The sequence below is a fragment of the Corythoichthys intestinalis genome, chromosome 15 (assembly GCF_030265065.1).
Source record: "Corythoichthys intestinalis isolate RoL2023-P3 chromosome 15, ASM3026506v1, whole genome shotgun sequence".
In the NCBI taxonomy this organism is placed as follows: Eukaryota; Metazoa; Chordata; class Actinopteri; order Syngnathiformes; family Syngnathidae; genus Corythoichthys; species Corythoichthys intestinalis.
This window is the reverse complement of record NC_080409.1, coordinates 13,195,000-13,212,046: the sequence shown is the minus strand read 5'-3', so window position 1 is coordinate 13,212,046 and position 17,047 is coordinate 13,195,000. Positions and strand designations below refer to the sequence as shown.

General features: G+C 38.9%; 1 protein-coding gene across 3 annotated transcripts in view; it reads left to right on the top strand.

The window, feature by feature from the left end:
* arid4a (AT-rich interactive domain 4A) overlaps positions 1–17,047 on the top strand; it is a 39,952-nt gene that overhangs the window by 1,218 nt on the left and 21,687 nt on the right. For all 3 annotated transcript variants that reach the window (XM_057859598.1, XM_057859596.1, XM_057859597.1), the window contains exons 2-13: positions 756–810; positions 882–992; positions 7,388–7,453; positions 7,521–7,611; positions 7,681–7,760; positions 10,155–10,249; positions 10,329–10,461; positions 10,526–10,605; positions 13,287–13,363; positions 13,469–13,659; positions 16,757–16,829; positions 16,901–16,995. In XM_057859598.1, the coding sequence (XP_057715581.1) occupies positions 805–810; positions 882–992; positions 7,388–7,453; positions 7,521–7,611; positions 7,681–7,760; positions 10,155–10,249; positions 10,329–10,461; positions 10,526–10,605; positions 13,287–13,363; positions 13,469–13,659; positions 16,757–16,829; positions 16,901–16,995 (1,098 nt within the window). In that variant the 5' untranslated portion in view covers positions 756–804. The remainder of the gene's footprint in view (positions 1–755; positions 811–881; positions 993–7,387; positions 7,454–7,520; positions 7,612–7,680; positions 7,761–10,154; positions 10,250–10,328; positions 10,462–10,525; positions 10,606–13,286; positions 13,364–13,468; positions 13,660–16,756; positions 16,830–16,900; positions 16,996–17,047) is intronic.

The window sequence follows — 17,047 nt, the reverse complement described above, 5'->3', positions numbered from 1 at the left end:
ACGATGGATGTCAATTTCTTTTAAACAAAGAGGACTCGTTGGGAATGCTCTGGTTTCAGTGCCGTTGACGGGGATAGACGTCCAATCCGTTTTGACTGGAAGGGGGGCGAATGAACGACAATGGCAGCCGAAGATTAAAGTAGCAAACTTACTTCAATTATCCGCCGCCATCACTCCTCTATTTCAAATGGATTGAATTGAACGTCTAGTCCCGTCTATGGCAGCCAATGAGTTGACTGAAGAAAAAAACTATCATTAAAACAAAATTAATTAAAACTAAAATTCAATCTGGCATGTTTGTTCTAACCCAACTAGGAGGAGGGGAGTCGTCGAGAGTTTGTTTCTCTGGCTACTTTGGCAATCTTAATGGTCTTCAAAGACAACTTCCTTTGAATCCATTTTACTTCTATTGACAGTGATGAACGTCCAGTCGATTTGGACTGAGAGGGTTGAGAGCGATCGTGCAAGTCGTAAATGGTGGCAAATTAGTTAATAGTAAAGATTCTCATAATACGTTCCTTTACTTTTTTAATGAAACAAATCAGTGGAAAAGAACAGTCAATATTTTTTATTAAAAGAAAGTAAGGTGTAACAAAGTGAATATTCCTTTTTTTCATGGATATTTTTTAAAATTGTATTCCTTTAAGGCAGCATCCACCTGCGTTATTATTTCATGTCTTTAATAACCAAGAAGTAATAACCAAGAAGCGTTTCCTCCATCCAGCCTCTGCTAACATTCACTTGTCATATCTCAGCAATCCAGGAAAGCTCCGGCGCTGGACTTCCTCAAAAAAGCACAACAAAATGAAGGTGGGTGTTTAAAATTTTGCTCCAATGTCATATAAGCGATCACAAGACTTGTGGGTTTGGTGTTTTTACAGGCAGCTGACGAGCCTGCCTACCTGACCGTTGGTACTGACGTGAGCGCCAAGTACCGAGGGGCCTTCTGCGAGGCCAAGATCAAGATCGTCAAGAGGCTGGTCAAGGTCAAGGTAAGACAGCGAAAGTTCATTACTGCTTCATATTTTTGGTGGAAGCGAACTGAACGTTAGTGCTGGCTGTTCCAAACAACGTCACGATACAGTGTGCATCTTGATACACGTATATCCCGATACTTGGACTACAAGACTAGACAAATCCCAATACAAATACAAAAACATCAGATGTGTACGACATATCAATTTTTTATTTGGCTTGATAGAAAAAAAATCCTAGTACTCTTTGTTTTTCATGCTCATAACTAATTCGCTAGCATCGATGGCGCTAGACGTCCAATTCAATTTGACTAGAAGAATGAATGGCAGCCAATGAGTTCAATAATTCAGATAAGCAAATATTCACTATTAAGAGGCTTGAAACAGGATTTGTACAATTTTTAGTAAGTGACTACATCTTTTACACTTTTATACGCATTAAAAGCCTGATATCAATAAAAAAAAATGCTTCACGAACACACTTCATTCAGAATATTCTAACCCAATCCGATCGAGATTCTATTTCGAACAAGAGGGGAGGTTTATGTCGATTGATAATCTGATCTACGTGCATGAAAACATTTTATTCCAAGATTTCGGAACAAATAGTCTTTACCATTAGGGGTGGGACAAAATATCAAAATGGTGATATATCGTGATACTTTGTGTCCCAAAAGGCTGTCGATATGCTTCTGCTAAGAAGCGAGATATCGTTTTAAAATGGTGTCAATGTCGAATAAAATAAAAAATAAAAAGGAACCAACAGGTTGCTACCAAACTGAGACACTATTATGGTGGAAGATTTAACTATAAGGCTGCATTGACGATGCACGACACCCAATCCATTTAGACTAGGAACATTCGTAAATTCGAAACCAGAGCATTCAGTCATTCTGTCTGATTATCAGGACATTTACAGGTCACTTGCAGTTCATTTTAGGGCATTTCCTTTTGAGTTTGAGTCACTGCCTATTCATTTGGGTAATTCCCAGGTCACTTCCTGTTCTGTAACTCAAAATAAATAGGAAGACACCCATAAAATACCCCAAAATCAACAGGAAATAACTGAAAATCAACAGGAAAATGACCTTAAATGACCCCAAATTACCTCATTGCCTGGCATTAGTTGTCACTACCGGCCATAGACGTTCAATCTGTTTGAAGTGGGAGGGATGGCAGCGAATAAACGAATGTTCATTCGCTGCCACCCTCCCATTTCAAATGGATTGGACGTCTGCTAGTGATAAACTCATTCCGATTCACAGCAGAAGCTTGTTTTTCTGTTTATTAGTTGTTTGTAGAATATCCTAGATTGATTTCCTGAGCAATGTAAAGCAAATAATAGTTGTATCGCCATATCGTCACATCGTTATCGTGAGCTTTGTATCGCGTATCGTATCGTGAGGTTCCCACTCCTATTTACCATGCATGTCTGTGACGTCACTACATGCGTTTGTTATTCCCGGAAGCTTGAAGAAGCAGCGCAAGCGGAAGACTAGGTAGGCGCAAGACTAAACTGGTCTGTATCCCAGACGAACATGCTGCTGGAAGTATTAAAAGATCTTCAAATTGTTGAAAGACATCTACTTTGATTTCCGGTATATTTGGTCAGAAAAAGCTGAAGAAGTAGATGATGATATTTGGTCAATCGGCATATGTCAAAATAACTCATTCCGACCAAAAGTGTGATGAATAAACGGGCAAGTCCAGATTGGAGCAATATTTTCAGTGTCCATGAAAACAGTGCATCTGATGCTAATTTTTAATCCGCAAAATGATGGGTTTAAGGAAATTTTGTCCATGTAAATGTAGCCTGTTTCTCGAAATGATTAACACCTAGATGCCTGAATTTACATGAAACAAATCTATATCAAGCATCGGAGGAATACATAAGTACATTAAAATAGTATGTGTACTACTAGATATATAGAAAACTACACGAAGAAGAGCTAAAAATGATGATCTTAAAATTGAAAAATATGAAAAAAATGAAATCGTCATTTCATTTGATAATCGATTAGTGATTAAGTTTAGCAGCCCTATTTTAGATACTCATTCCAAAGGTTCCCCAATGATCAGAGGTGGGTAGTAACGCGTTACATTTACGCCATTACATTTACTTGAGTAACTTTTTGAGAAAGATGTACTTCTAACAGTAGTTTTACTAAACCATACTTTTTAGTTGAGTAGATTTGTGAAGACAAAACCCTACTCTTGGCCCGCCTCCACATTTGGGCTGGCCCGCTGAACAATACCAGAGAGCATTTTGATTTAGTAGTGTTATTTATTTCCTGGCTTTTTTTTTCTGTAAAGAACCCAGAGAGGGTTATTTGGTTATTATCTATTTAATTAATAGTGTTATTATTATTATATTATATTATATTATTATTTTTATTTTATTTTTTTACTTTTGTTCCGTGAAGAACCCAGAAAGGGTTATTTGATTGTGGCTTTCTGAAAAACAATACATTTTTACATTTAGGCACTCCTGCAATCGTCACACTTTTTCTCTTACAAACTGACCCCGGCCCCTCATCAGAGAAGCGTAACGTTATGTGGCCCTCACACGAAAAAGTTCGGAGACCCCTGTTCTACGTAGTAGATTTGACTTTTTTTTGCCAGCGATGACAAAAGTAGCTCTACCAGTTTCACCAATGAGGTGTCGCAACAATAATCATATTTAATCCATTATACCAGTGCTTCTCAATTATTTTCTGTTACGCCCCCCCAAGGAAGACGTAAATGTTTCGCGCCCCCCCAACTCTCTGCCGCCACTGTAAATAGTATCATTCGTCTATATTACTATTATAAGTACGCCTCAGCCTAACATTGTGTCCTTTTTTTTCTATTAAAGAAAAAAAGTAACATAGATCAACATATAATAAAGTATAACTTTTTTAACATTGTGTTGCTTGTAACAGAAAAGACTTAACGCGCATCAATTTGCCTGAAGTTAAAAATTTTTAAAAAAAAGTCACATCCAAACTGTAAAAATACACTCAAGGTACATTTTTGACCATTTGATACTGAAAAATAAAATGTAATAAACTCAGTAAATAATAACAAATTCAAATTGATTAGAAACATTTACTCTTCAGGACAACATGCCAAAAAATTTGACCGAAAAAAAACAAAACTGAATAGAAGGGGGGAAAAAGGTCTTTGGACAGAAGGAAAGTTTTTATTTTCGCTGATTCACCACAGTGCTCACTGGTTTACTGATATAACACTGACAAAGCAGGACGATTGTGACAATTGGCAATATTCGGCACGTTTTCGCTGAAAAACAATCAAGCGGCTTATCAATGAGATTGAGGTCTAATGTCTTTAAGTGGCATCTTAACTGATTTGGCTTCTCCGCTATAATCATTTTTAGACTCAGTAAACAGTGGTCTTTCCTCATTTCCCACTATATTAAAAGTCAAAGGCAAACGGCCCGAAAAAAGCGCATTCTCGGCGGCCGAGGGAGAACCGTAGGTGAGGGCGGTGGTCGTGACGATCCCAAGCCGAAAACGGCACTTCTCGGCCGGACACGTGAGAACCGAAGAAGACAGCGGGTAGCTGCGTGAGTCCAGCTCTGCATGAGTCTCTTCCGTGAGCTCTTGCTTACTTCAAAAATACTGCACGCACTTTGTAAATGAGAGCGCCACTGCCACCCACGGAGTGGATGTGCAAGTACACTTTATTCTAGTACGGCAAAAAAAAAAAAAAAAGCATGTTCCCCGAGGTCACTCGCGCCCCCCCTGGCATCGCTCTGCGCCCCCCTGGGGGGGGGCGCCCCACCATTTGAGAAGTACTGCATTATACCAATCAGATTAGAGTTTTCTGTTCTAAGATCACGCTAGTTCAATCATGTGGCGTCTTTGATGCACTGTAAAAAATTAAGTATTCAACATAAAGCGCTGCGCTCAACTAGACCTGTGCCGGTTACTGGTTTCACGGTTTACCGTGGTGTGAAAACGTCGCGGTTTCAAAACCACTAAAATTTTCCGTCAGACCGTAGTACGGTGTTCACCATTTTTCATGTGTCAAAAATGCAGCCAGAAGTGGCGTGGTGCGGAAGCGCTCACCCCCTCGCGTTTGTTGCTGTGTGTGAAAGTGACTATCGGCTAAACAGCCAGCAAACCCTAAACAAATACTCCAAACATAAGGCGTTCTTTTCTTCAATTTATTGAGCTCTCAAATCGTGGTAAGTGGAATATACAAAAGGAATACATTTAAAACGTACAATTGTATTTTTCCATGTGTGAGTAGCTAAACAGATTAGCACCATGGAAAAAGTTCGCCAAAAACAAAACACACATTTTCCTTTGAAATTCGATATACAAACTAACTAAAAGCTTATAAAAGACTAATGTTAGCCTAGGCTTAGCTGGGAGAGCAACTTCGTCGAGGGTGACAGCCGCAGAGTGAGAAAACAAGCTTGACTCGCTTGAATGAAGGGGAAAAAAAGGCATAGCATCAAAGATCGTTAATTGAGGAAAGATGATCTTGCCCTAAGCACAAATCCACGTTCGCTGGATCAAGGAGAGGTCTCACTCCCAATGATTTTTTTCTTTTTTAGATGAAACCTTTCCACAACAATATTTACATTTTAACTAACTTATACATTTTTAACTAACTTATTAACTTTTGAATTCTTTGTTCTTTCTAACACAAAGGCATGACATCATGTAGACTAGAGTTGACACAGTGGCTAAAAATGGCGAAACTTCACTTGAGCTTTTCAATCCTCCCAAAAAATTATGCAGTATAAATTTTTAAAAATTTTAATCAGAAGAGTTTTTACCTTTTTTTTATAGAAATTATTTTGTTCTTGCTCTAAACTTGAGCAACTTGAGCTGTAGCTGTGGGTATAGTCTACGTTATATTTTAATTTTATTTAAAATATATTTTTTTAATTGATAATTTATTTATTTGAACAATACATTCATATTCCAATTTGCAACTATGTTCTGGAAAAAAAAATCCTGTTCAATGGAAAAAAGTTTTTTTTTTTTTAACTCATACATCTCAAAATAACACATTTTGGAGCTATAATTGCAATACCGTGATACCGTGAAACCGCCGTATTTTTGCTCACGGTTATCGTACCGTCAAAATCTCATACCGGCACATGCCTACGCTCAACATGACTCCAAAGCGCTTTCTCCCAGTTTTTATTTGGTACAAATTAACCACAGAAAATTGGCGATATTCTTTTAATTTTATAATGGGAACTCTGAAGCAACAATAGTGGTACCTCTACATACGTATTTAAGTCATTCCAGGACTTGGTTTGTAAGTCGAAATGGTCGTATTTCGAGCGGGATTTTTCCATAAGAATACCTTATACTTCAATGAATTCATTTCACAGCCCAAAAACCTATGCTAAATCCTTAATAAATACTGCAGCTACAATTAAAAATAGCAATTACACATACCAAAACCATTATATTATGAATACAAATCGGAATGATAATAATAATGTAACGGAACGGGTTCTAATGTGGCGGTTGTGTTTTGCATGCTGTTCTTGAACGCACCATGTGACTGACGCGAGAGTGAGAGGGGTGCGGAAGAGTGAGTTTTACGTTCTCTTTCCATGTTCTGTTGTTGTTGGCATCGGCTACGGTGGACAGTAGCCGTGTTGTGTTGCACAAGTTCTGATTTAAATGATTAAAAACCTGACGACTTCCTTGCCAATGTTGCAATGATATTGATGAGAGTCGTCCTGGAGATCGCAGTAGACATATTCCAGCCGTATTGTCGAGCCAGTACACTGACACTCACACCATGCTCATATTTTTTCTATCATCTCCTTCTTAATTTCAATGGTAAGCAAGCATCACCTTTTTCCTTTTTTTCACCACCTGCACTAACCGTCTTGGGAGTCAGACCCATGTTGATTTCTCACAAGAAAATCCAGCATGCTGCCGTCTTGGGGCAAAACAATGAAATCGCGACGCTGTTGTAAATTGTGTTATTTCGAGCATGTCGTCGTATGTCGTGACAATCTACGAGTCAAATTTTACGTCGGATGTCGAAAGGATCGTGTGTTGAGGTGTTCGTATGTCGAGGTACCACTGTATTCACAAATTCAACTTTTCAAACTAGAACCTATTTTCTCCACTAAAGGGTACTCATGCGCTTTGGACGAATGATGCTTCATTTCTGTATTTTTTTTTTCTCTTGCCAGAATTCAATGATTTATTTTTGTATTTCTTGGCTTAATTGTTTAATGTAATGGGTTATTGTACAATATAATATTAACAGTTAATTTAGAGAACTTTGGGCTTTTATTTGAATAATATTATTTTGAAGTAACGCTACTTTTACTTGAGTAAAGGTTTTGGCTACTCTACATACTTTTGCATATTCCTGTTCAACAAAACCAGTAGTTAAAATTTTTATGTTTGTTTGTTTGCCTGTAGGTGACTCTAAAAGGGGAGAGTACTAGCCAGGTGGTCCACGACGATCAGGTCAAAGGTCCCCTCAGGGTAAGCGCCCCCGTCGTTGTGACAGCGCTCTGACCGCCCATTAACCGTACGTGCGCTGCGCCAACAGGTGGGCTCCACAGTGGAGGTCAAGACAAATGAAGGAGTGTGCAGTGAGGCCATCATCGGCAAGCTGACAGACGCCAGCCTCTACACCGTCGGTAAGCGTCGTCACGCCCCGGCATCCATGGAGTCGCTGTGGCGCAGCTTGACCTGGCTTTTTCTTTCAGTTTTTGACGACGGAGACGAGAAGACGCTGCGGAGGTCGTCCTTGTGTTTAAAAGGCGAGCGGCACTTTGCGGAAAGCGAGGTGAGTTGGGGCATTTCCGCAATTTTTTTCCCCTTTTCATTCCACCTCATTGTACAGGGAGTCCTCGGGTTATGATGTCCTCTAAGGGTGTAACGGTACATGGATTTGTATTGAACCGTTTCGGTATGTGGTGCTCGGTTCGGAACGGAGGCGTACCGAACTAGTTTCTGACGTAATGTAACCCTTACTTTTCGAGGCTGTGAGTCGATCGGGTTACAGTTTCTTTGTGCAGATTATATTTACGCCGTCTTCTCTACTATAATGAGGACCAACACGGTAGGACAGTATAACCCAGAAACGTCAACGGTGCGACAACGTGGCCACCGCGAGAACGCAGTGAAACGCGGGCATTAAAGTCAATCAGCCAATCCACACTAGTCCCAATGCGGCCGCGTGTTAGACGCGCCCCAGAAGCGGCTCAACACCACGCGAAAAGAATGGCAAAGTTTATTATGACGCGAGATGCGACCGTCCTGCGTCAATACTACTACCGGTAGCTAGGATCGGACAGACCGGAAGTCACTTGTGTAAAAATACGTTGGATCCGGTCGATTTTCAAACTAATATGCAATCGTAACCCACTTTTTGAGTCCATCAGATCTCATGAGTGGTAGATCGGGGCACAGTTGACTTGTATTTGTTGATTTACTGCTGTCTTCTCTGCTATAATAATAACCAACACGGCCCCGTGTTCAATACAAAACCCTCCTACCACAACAAAATAAGGAGGAACTAATATTCACATAGGAACTAAAGTTATACAACATAAAATAGACAATATAAATGAATACTACATCACATTTGTAAAATATAACCACATAATAAAATAAGTGATAGCCCATTTAAATAAAATAAATTGAAATGCGCTAAAACACCTGTAATTAAATAATAAGAATAATACACAGATCCTGCTTACACAATTAAAGGTATTTGTGTGGCGCTTTAACTTGAGAAAATCCACCAATAAAGCTTTTGAAAACTGTTCATAAGAAAAAAAAAGATTCATTGCGGCGTTTCATTTGTAATATACATGTTAAAATCTTTGTCACTGGGATTGCTTTTCTCTTTCGCACAGGACTTTTTTCCTTTCAGAAAGAAAGAAAGCTGACCAATACGCGGGGTCTGAAAGGCAAATAGTTCTTGGATTATCTTTAAATACCTGCTACTTTTTGAGCAGAATTCTAGCTTTGTATAGGCTAATGTTCCTATTGTTGAAAGCACAAAGGTGTGTAATAAACAACAGGCACATTTATGTTTTGCATTTTGTTTTCTTACTGTACCAAAAATTAACCGAACCGTGACCTCAAAACCAAGGTACGTACCCAACCGAGATTTTTGTGTACCGTCACACCCCTAATGTCCTCGACCTACAACTTTTTGACTTTAAGTGGCCTGTGCTTCGTCCGCCATTTAGTCCCCAGCACCATAAGTTTCAGCTTCGTTAATGCAAAGTGCTTGTCTGTCTTTGTGCGCTGAGACAGGGGAGTGTGTTTGCCTTTTTCTGCCCCTTTTTTTCATATTATGTCCCTAAATAAGAAAGCTAAGTCTTAAAAGAAAAACTGCGTTAAATTCAACGGACGTTCTTTTTCCTGTGGTCAAATCAGCGGACCTAAAAATTAGCGAACTTGCGTAATCCAATTGGTGTTACATCGCCAGTGTTGGAACGGAACTTGGTCGTAACTCGAGGACCCCCTTTACTGTTGTCACTGTACAAAATTTTCGACTCGATGTCGGTATTAATAAAAAAATAAAAAAAATGTAAAACTATTTAATTGCCATTTATGATGATGGATATCCAATCATGTAGCTCTTACTCTTTTAAAGCATTTTTAAAAAATTATCAGTAGTGGACGTCCAATCCATTTGGTGCATGAGGGTGGCAGCAAACCAATGTGGATTGGATTGGACGTTTAGCACCGCCATTGGCAGTCAGTGAGTTAAATTGAAAAAAATGTGGAAATTGCCAGAAATGGTGAAAGTGAAAAACATGCAGACACTGGAAAAACAAAAGACAGGCGAAAAAATCCTATCAAAAGCAAAAAACAAGAGGATGGCAAAAAAACGAGTAACATTGCAAAAAGGACAAACATGAAAAATTGCAAAAAAAAAGTCAAAAATCCGAAAAAAAACCCCATTGTTAAAAAAATTTGAAAACTGTGATAAACTGGACAACTGTGGAAAAATTGAAAGCAATTAAACTGGAAAAAAAAAAAAACAAGAACTGCGAAAAAATACAAAAATTCCAAAAGCGAAAATCTGAAAAAATAAAACGAATGCAAAACGTCAAAAAAACATGAAAGTTTGTTTCTTTGCAGGCAACCCTCCCACTTCATAAGTTTGAGCTAAAGAAAATCTCTTTCAAATAATCATGTTGTTCCTTTTTTGGCTCCTCAGACGTTGGACCAGCTTCCCCTCACCAACCCAGAACACTTTGGCACTCCGGTCATCGGCAAGAAGTCCAACCGCGGACGGCGTTCCTCGCAGGCCGTGTGAGTTTCTGAGAAGCCGCGTTGCCGTTCTCCCCAACGACGGGAGGCGACGTCTGACGGCGAAGCGTCTATCCTCCAGGGCGGACGAAGAGAACGAGTCGTCATCCAGCGAAGAAGACGACGATGACCGCAGGAGGCCCAACGATGATCTCCTGGGGAAAGTCTGTAGCATCAAGAAGGAGGAGCAGCCTGCCTCCTGTTTTTTGGCACTTGTAAGCGACCAATTGTGTGCCTGCTTGGATCTCATCCTTAATTAATGCATTTTTTTGCGTGTAGGTTGTGTCTCCCAGCTGCAATGACGAGTTGGTGGTGAAGAAGGATCAATGTCTGGTCAGGTCCTTCAGTGACTCAAAGTTGTGAGTTCTTCTTTACCATTAAAACCTATTGGATATTGACGGCAATTGACGTCCAATTCAATTGGACCGAGAGGGCCTTGAAGTTGGATTTGTCGTCAATGGCATTGAATGAATGAATCACAATTGTTTTATTTCATTCATTTATTCCAGTTTATTCATTTTAATTATATTTTTCCCAAGACGATTTTACATTCCAAAATAAAAAGTGATAATTTATAATACAGGTAGCCCCCGTGTCACGAACGAATTCCGTTCTTATGCTAGCGACGTAACTCGAACTTCTGCGTATGTCGGAATTAACCCTTTAAATACCCCCGATATCTCAAAATAACTATCCAAAAACATGTATTATGCATCATTATACTGTCCTCGCCAAGACGTTGAAGCTAAGTCCTAGCTAGACAGCGAGCTAAAATGCAATCTTTCCCCTCTGTCATTTGGCTGTGCGACATCTTCGTGGGCGCAAATACAGTACAGTCTTCTTCGTGTGCACATGTGCTCTTACTCGCGTGCGTACTTCCTGCTCCACGCTTCCTGCACGAAAATAAAAGCATGCATCACAAAACAAAAGTCCGCATTATAATCAAATACACGTTTCACCAAAGGGCAGAAAGGTCATATTATTAAATTTAAAAAGAAAAAAGAAAAAAAAAAAAAAAGAAATGATACTGTGAAGACGAATAATGTAGACAAAAAAATTTATATACCAACATGAAAATTGACTGCAAAATACCAAATTTATTTGTAGTAAATTTGAATACTTTTCAACGGGAATTTGCTTGCAAGCTTAGCTATATTGGTTTTGAACTTCAAAGGGTCATTATAAAATTTTGAAGGGTTCGGTTAATGTGCATGCGAAACTCGTGGGGTTTGGTACTTTTAGCAAGGTTAAAAACCATTGGCCTAGAGCATTTATTCATATTGAACATGTATCTTTATGATGTAAGGTGTTTATTTAGCACTTCTGCATAATATTGAGAATCCAACTGAATGTAAAAGACTGCATATTCATTGTCACAAAAACTTTAGGAGAAAAATCTGACAGAACACGTGACATAATGTTATTAAGTAGCTAACGTTGTTTTTAAGTTGTGAGTGGTAGCATTTCACCTCGATTATAATATTGGTCTCCTCTATGTAAAGTTTAATACCATGGACCTACTCCTCTCCTTTGCACGCTGCAACCCTCTCTTTGTGCTTCTAGACAAAATAAAGAAAACATTTCATTAGAGCTGAAACGAATACTCGAGCAACTCGAGTAACTAGAGTTTAAAAACGGATCCGAGTAATTTTATTCACCTCGAGTAATCGTTTATTTTGACAGCTCTAAGCATCATGTTTGGGTCAGACTACTTTTAATGCGGCACAACGCGCTGATGTCACGTGCGCAGAGGAATAAGCAAAAAAAAAAAAAAAAACTTACTGCAGCCGACAGCCGCTACAAACGACGCCGACGTTGCTAAATACTAGCCCGCACGATGCTACGTTGGTAGCAGGTAGTGTCTCATGCGTCTCATAGAGATCACGTGTATGTTGAACTACTTGCGAATGACAGACTCGGCCGCGTCTGGGTAGCGTTAGTAAACAGCCGCCATCTTAAAGCAGTAGAGCGCTAAGCGCTAATAAATAAGATTAACGTTACTGTCACTAGCTCACGTAATGTTAGCCCTGCGGAGGGCTAGGTTTCTATTAATTATGACCACCGTCGATGCGTGGCTAACCTGTCTTACATACAGGCTTTAACATAACATGGCGTTGTGGAGTGATGAGGGTGTAAAATAAAAACTTAATAATGCTAACTATCAATTTTAGCTCAGTAGTCATTGCTGGATAAAACACCAAGTAGCACTGGTCCCTAATGTGCTCCAGTACAGCCTGTATCATACATTTATTTTGAACACTGCAAAAACTCAAAATCCTATCAGGACTTACAGTTTAGACTAAATTAAAACTTAACTAGAACTTAAAAATGGCTTGAGACAAATAGAAATTCAATTGAAACACGTGGGAAAAAAATCCAAACTTTTAAGTGATGTGTGTTATCAAGCGTAACAGCATTTTTAGGTAAGATACTGTGTATATATATATATATATATATATTTTTTTTTTAAGATCTTAAGTTTTTGGAGTGAAAGCAGTGAATTAGTCTTTTTTTGTTTGTTTTTTTGTAGTTACATCTGAGATGCAATTGTTGGCTGTTTTCAACAATATACATCGAAAATAAAGACATTGTTTGACTGAAAATGGTTCAAGATTAGATGAAATGTCTTGTTTTCTCATGTATAGTTATAATTGCTCTTCACCTAAAATTATATTTGTTTTATCCGATTACTCGATTAATCGATAGAATTTTCAGTCGATTACTCGATTACTAAAATATTCGATAGTTGCAGCCCTACATTTAATTTAAAAAAAACAAAAAAAACTGGTCTATTGGCAGCTTTGGTAGTGCAAATGCTGAAATTTGAACTCCTGCCATCATCCATAAATCGTTCGTTCACTCAGTCACTGTCACTGAGAGAATTTGACAGAGCCTAGGGTTGTCAGTTTTCCAAGTGGGCGTGGCTTCGTAATAGTTCCATTGGATGCTCTGTGCTGTCGATGCAACCAGCGAGTTAGTCTTTGACAACCGACGCCGCTAGTTTGTGTTTTCATCTTGTTCTACTTCCTGCTTCTTTCAGTTTTACAGTGGCCAGGAGGAACGTGTATCCCCTCAACTCCATCAACATCAACAAATCAGAGCTCTCAAACACTCGCGGTCAGTCTCTTTGCGCCTTGCGTTTGTCTTTGTCGTGGTTTTTTTTTAGGGGGGGTGGTCTCTCTCCTGTCTTCCTAACACGGCCTCCCGGCTCGTCTCCTCCAGGTTTTGAAGCAGCTCAGGCATTTGCGCGAAGAAAAGAGGTCCCGGAGATATGGAAGATGGACATGAGTCAAATCTTGGACTCGTCCTCCAGCGACGAAGAACGTGAAAACGACAACGATGATGTGGAGAAAGAGAGTGAAGATGAAGACATGGATGAGGAGGAGAAGAGGAAAAAGCTCAGCAGAGAGGAGGTCCGTGCCCTTTAAAAAAAGTTTTTATTTTATACATACGACAGAGTATTAGAAATAACAAGATGGGCCTATGAGATAGTTAATATTATGAAGGGAATTCAATGTTGCCCTACCACGACTTTTATCTTCTCTATAAAAAATAGGGGTGGTAACCTCGGGTTAGCTCACAATACGATCTCACAATATGGCGATACAACAATAATTGATACATGGTTCACGGAAATCATTGTACGATACTCTATAATGCAACTAATAAACAGCTATGATTTGAAATGAGTTTGTCACTCGTATACACCAAATCCATTTGAACTGAGAGGGCGGCAGTGAACGAACGTCCTTTCATTCGCTGCCATCCCTCTCACTTAAAAAAAGACTGTCTTTTGGCCTTGGCAGCCAATGAGTTAAATTTGGGGCATTTCTTTTTCATTTTTCATCACTTCTTGTTGATTTTGGGGTATTTCTGGGTCACTTTCTGTTGATTTTGGGTTACTTAACAGGAAGTAATCTGGGAATATCCCCAAATGGACTAAAAATCAACACGAAGCCTAAAATGCCCTAAAATGAACAGGAATTGACCTTTTATATATATATTTTATATAAAAACTTACAACCTTATTTTGGTCTTAACGGGGAGCTGCTGGATGCAGCAATGTTGGATGAGTTATGTCACATTCACTGTTGCCACTCGGGAGTAGTGTATCCATGCAAACCAATAAAACTAAATGCAAACACTTTCAAAACAAACAATTACAACGCCACTCCAATTGAACGAATCCTTGAAACAGCAAATGTTGATTCAAAGCTTTTTCCAATCGAATTATTCAAGTTATTTGATTATTCGTTGCACCACTAGATAGAATGGTTCTTGGCGGAAGGATATCAATAAACTTTTAGAATACAAAGTATCGTGATGTATCACCATTTCGATATATTGTCACACCCCTAATAAAGACATGACAAGAAATAGAGTAAAACACACAAAACCAAACAAAAATATTCCAAATGTGCAATGACCTCACACATTAAGATATAATAGTTGGTTGTGCACCCCACTTGTCAATAAAGTCCAGTGAAGGTTTCCACATTTGTTCAAACTCCTCTGCCTTCCCTCTTACAACATAAGTTAGTTTTTCCCAACGTGACTCCTGGTTTGTTTTTCCTCCATATGAAAAAGCTGCCCCGGCATTGGTTAAGAGCGGCTATTGGCCCGCTCTCATTGGTCTGAAGCAGGCCAATAGCGATAGCTGCTTGGCATGCAAAGTTATCACGTGTCATCACACATTACAGAAACAGTGTAGTGAGTGTCAGAATGAAAAAAAGGCTGCGGTGCGGGTTAAGTGTTATTATCCTGGACTGGTAAATGGTATCGGCGCCCTGCGGCTCGGCCTCCCCTGCCGATACTGGTATCGGTATCGGTGCATCAGTAGTAAATACCCAATATAATCAGTTTTGCATTGTTTTTACATAAATTCCAACAATATTTGACATAATATGCCCCACTTCTGTCCAATACCTTTGTAATTTTGGGCACTTCAATTTATGTAGGTGTCTACGGGGAACAAAATTAATCTTCTGTATATTTATGTAATATTATTGTCACATAATATTCAAGTACGTTAAATCCTAATGTCTTTAATCTTTAAATTTTATATTAAGTGTAATAATACAACTTTAATCTAGTCATATTACGGGTTTACTCTCCTAGACGACATCTGTATTCTTGAAATATCAACGTTGTGTAATATTACGGCTTCAATCTTTATCTTCAATCTTTATTCTCGAACTATTGCGTAACGTTACGGAATATTGTGATTTTAATCTTTATGTAAAGTGGCTCAATAACATTACTTTATTCTTGTATTGAAGACTTTTTACCAGTGTGATATTAGGACTCGTAATATTACAACTTTATTCTTACAGGCCTTTTTTCCCCCAACAATATAACCGACATAATAATTTTAGACATGTGGCGCTATTAGATTCCGACGGTTTGATAACATTAAGCAAAAATGTCACGGCTTCACGGTATTGCAGTTACAGCTCTAAATGTGTTACTTTTAGATATCTGGGTTAAAAGAAAAAACTTTTTCCCGCTGATCAGGATTTTTATTTTCAAAACATATTAGCAAATTGGAACATAAGTATAATGTTAAAATAAATTTTAAAAATATATTTTAGATAAAATAAATGCAGTCCCTTAGGTGAGCGTAACCCACAGCTCAACATTATTACCATCACAACAAAAATGAATTATTTTCCATAAAAAGCATGTGTGTATGACTTGTATAATGTTTACATTATACACACACTCTTTCTCAACACAGTTGCCAGAGAGAAAAAGAACATGTTTTACCACCGCTAGACGCACTAAACACGCTGGCGTTAACTCGTAGCTGGTGGGAAACATTCATGATGGTGTTTACTAGCCTTTAATTTTGTTTAAATGCAAAATCATATTGGAGGTATTGCCTCTTCAGCAGCCACCCTTTGCAAACATGTTTTACATGTCGGTTGGCCCTCCTCCTCTAAGCCGCAGCCATCTGTAACTTTTCTGGAGCCGAAGTATTCCCATACAAGCGATTTCATTTTCTTCGATGGGGGGTGGTTCAGGAGTTTTCACCTCCTCCAGCCATCTTGTAGCACACTGACACTGAGCAACAACCGATGGGGGAGGGTTGAGCCTTGCAGCAGCAAGCGAGGGATTTCTCCCTGCATTTTTGGGACATAAAAATAGCTAATACTTTGGGGAGAGTATGATGGAAAATTTTTGCAGTTTTGAAACCTTGACGTTTTCATACCACGGTATACCTTGCAACCGGTAATCAGCACATGCCTAATATATATATGTTTTTTTTTTTTTTTTTTTAATTTGATAAAGGATATTGCACATTAATCAAAATGTCAGCCCAAAGCATCAATGTTAATATGGAGTTAGCATAGCTGGAAATTCATATTCGTTGTCCTGAAACAGGTCAAGGACATACAAACATTAGGCAGAGTATACAAATAAATGAAGCATAGCTTTACACAAGTGTATATAAAAGTTAAAAAGACAACAAACACACCTCACAAGTCACGATTCCTTCTCTTTGCGTAGCCGGAGGAGGAGCCAGACCCGGAGGAGCGGGAGTACTTCCTACAGCAGCTCTACAAATTTATGGAAGACCGAGGTACGTCCGATTGACAGCGTCCGTCACTTGGAGAACCTTTTAGTTTTAGCGTTGGTCTTTGTGCCTTTCAGGAACGCCCATTAATAAGCCTCCGGTGTTGGGCTACAAAGACTTGAATCTGTTCAAACTCTACCGACTAGTCTACCAACACGGCGGCTGCCGCAAGGTAACTTTCTCAGGCCAAAGAAAAGATCATGATTTATTTTTTATATATATGT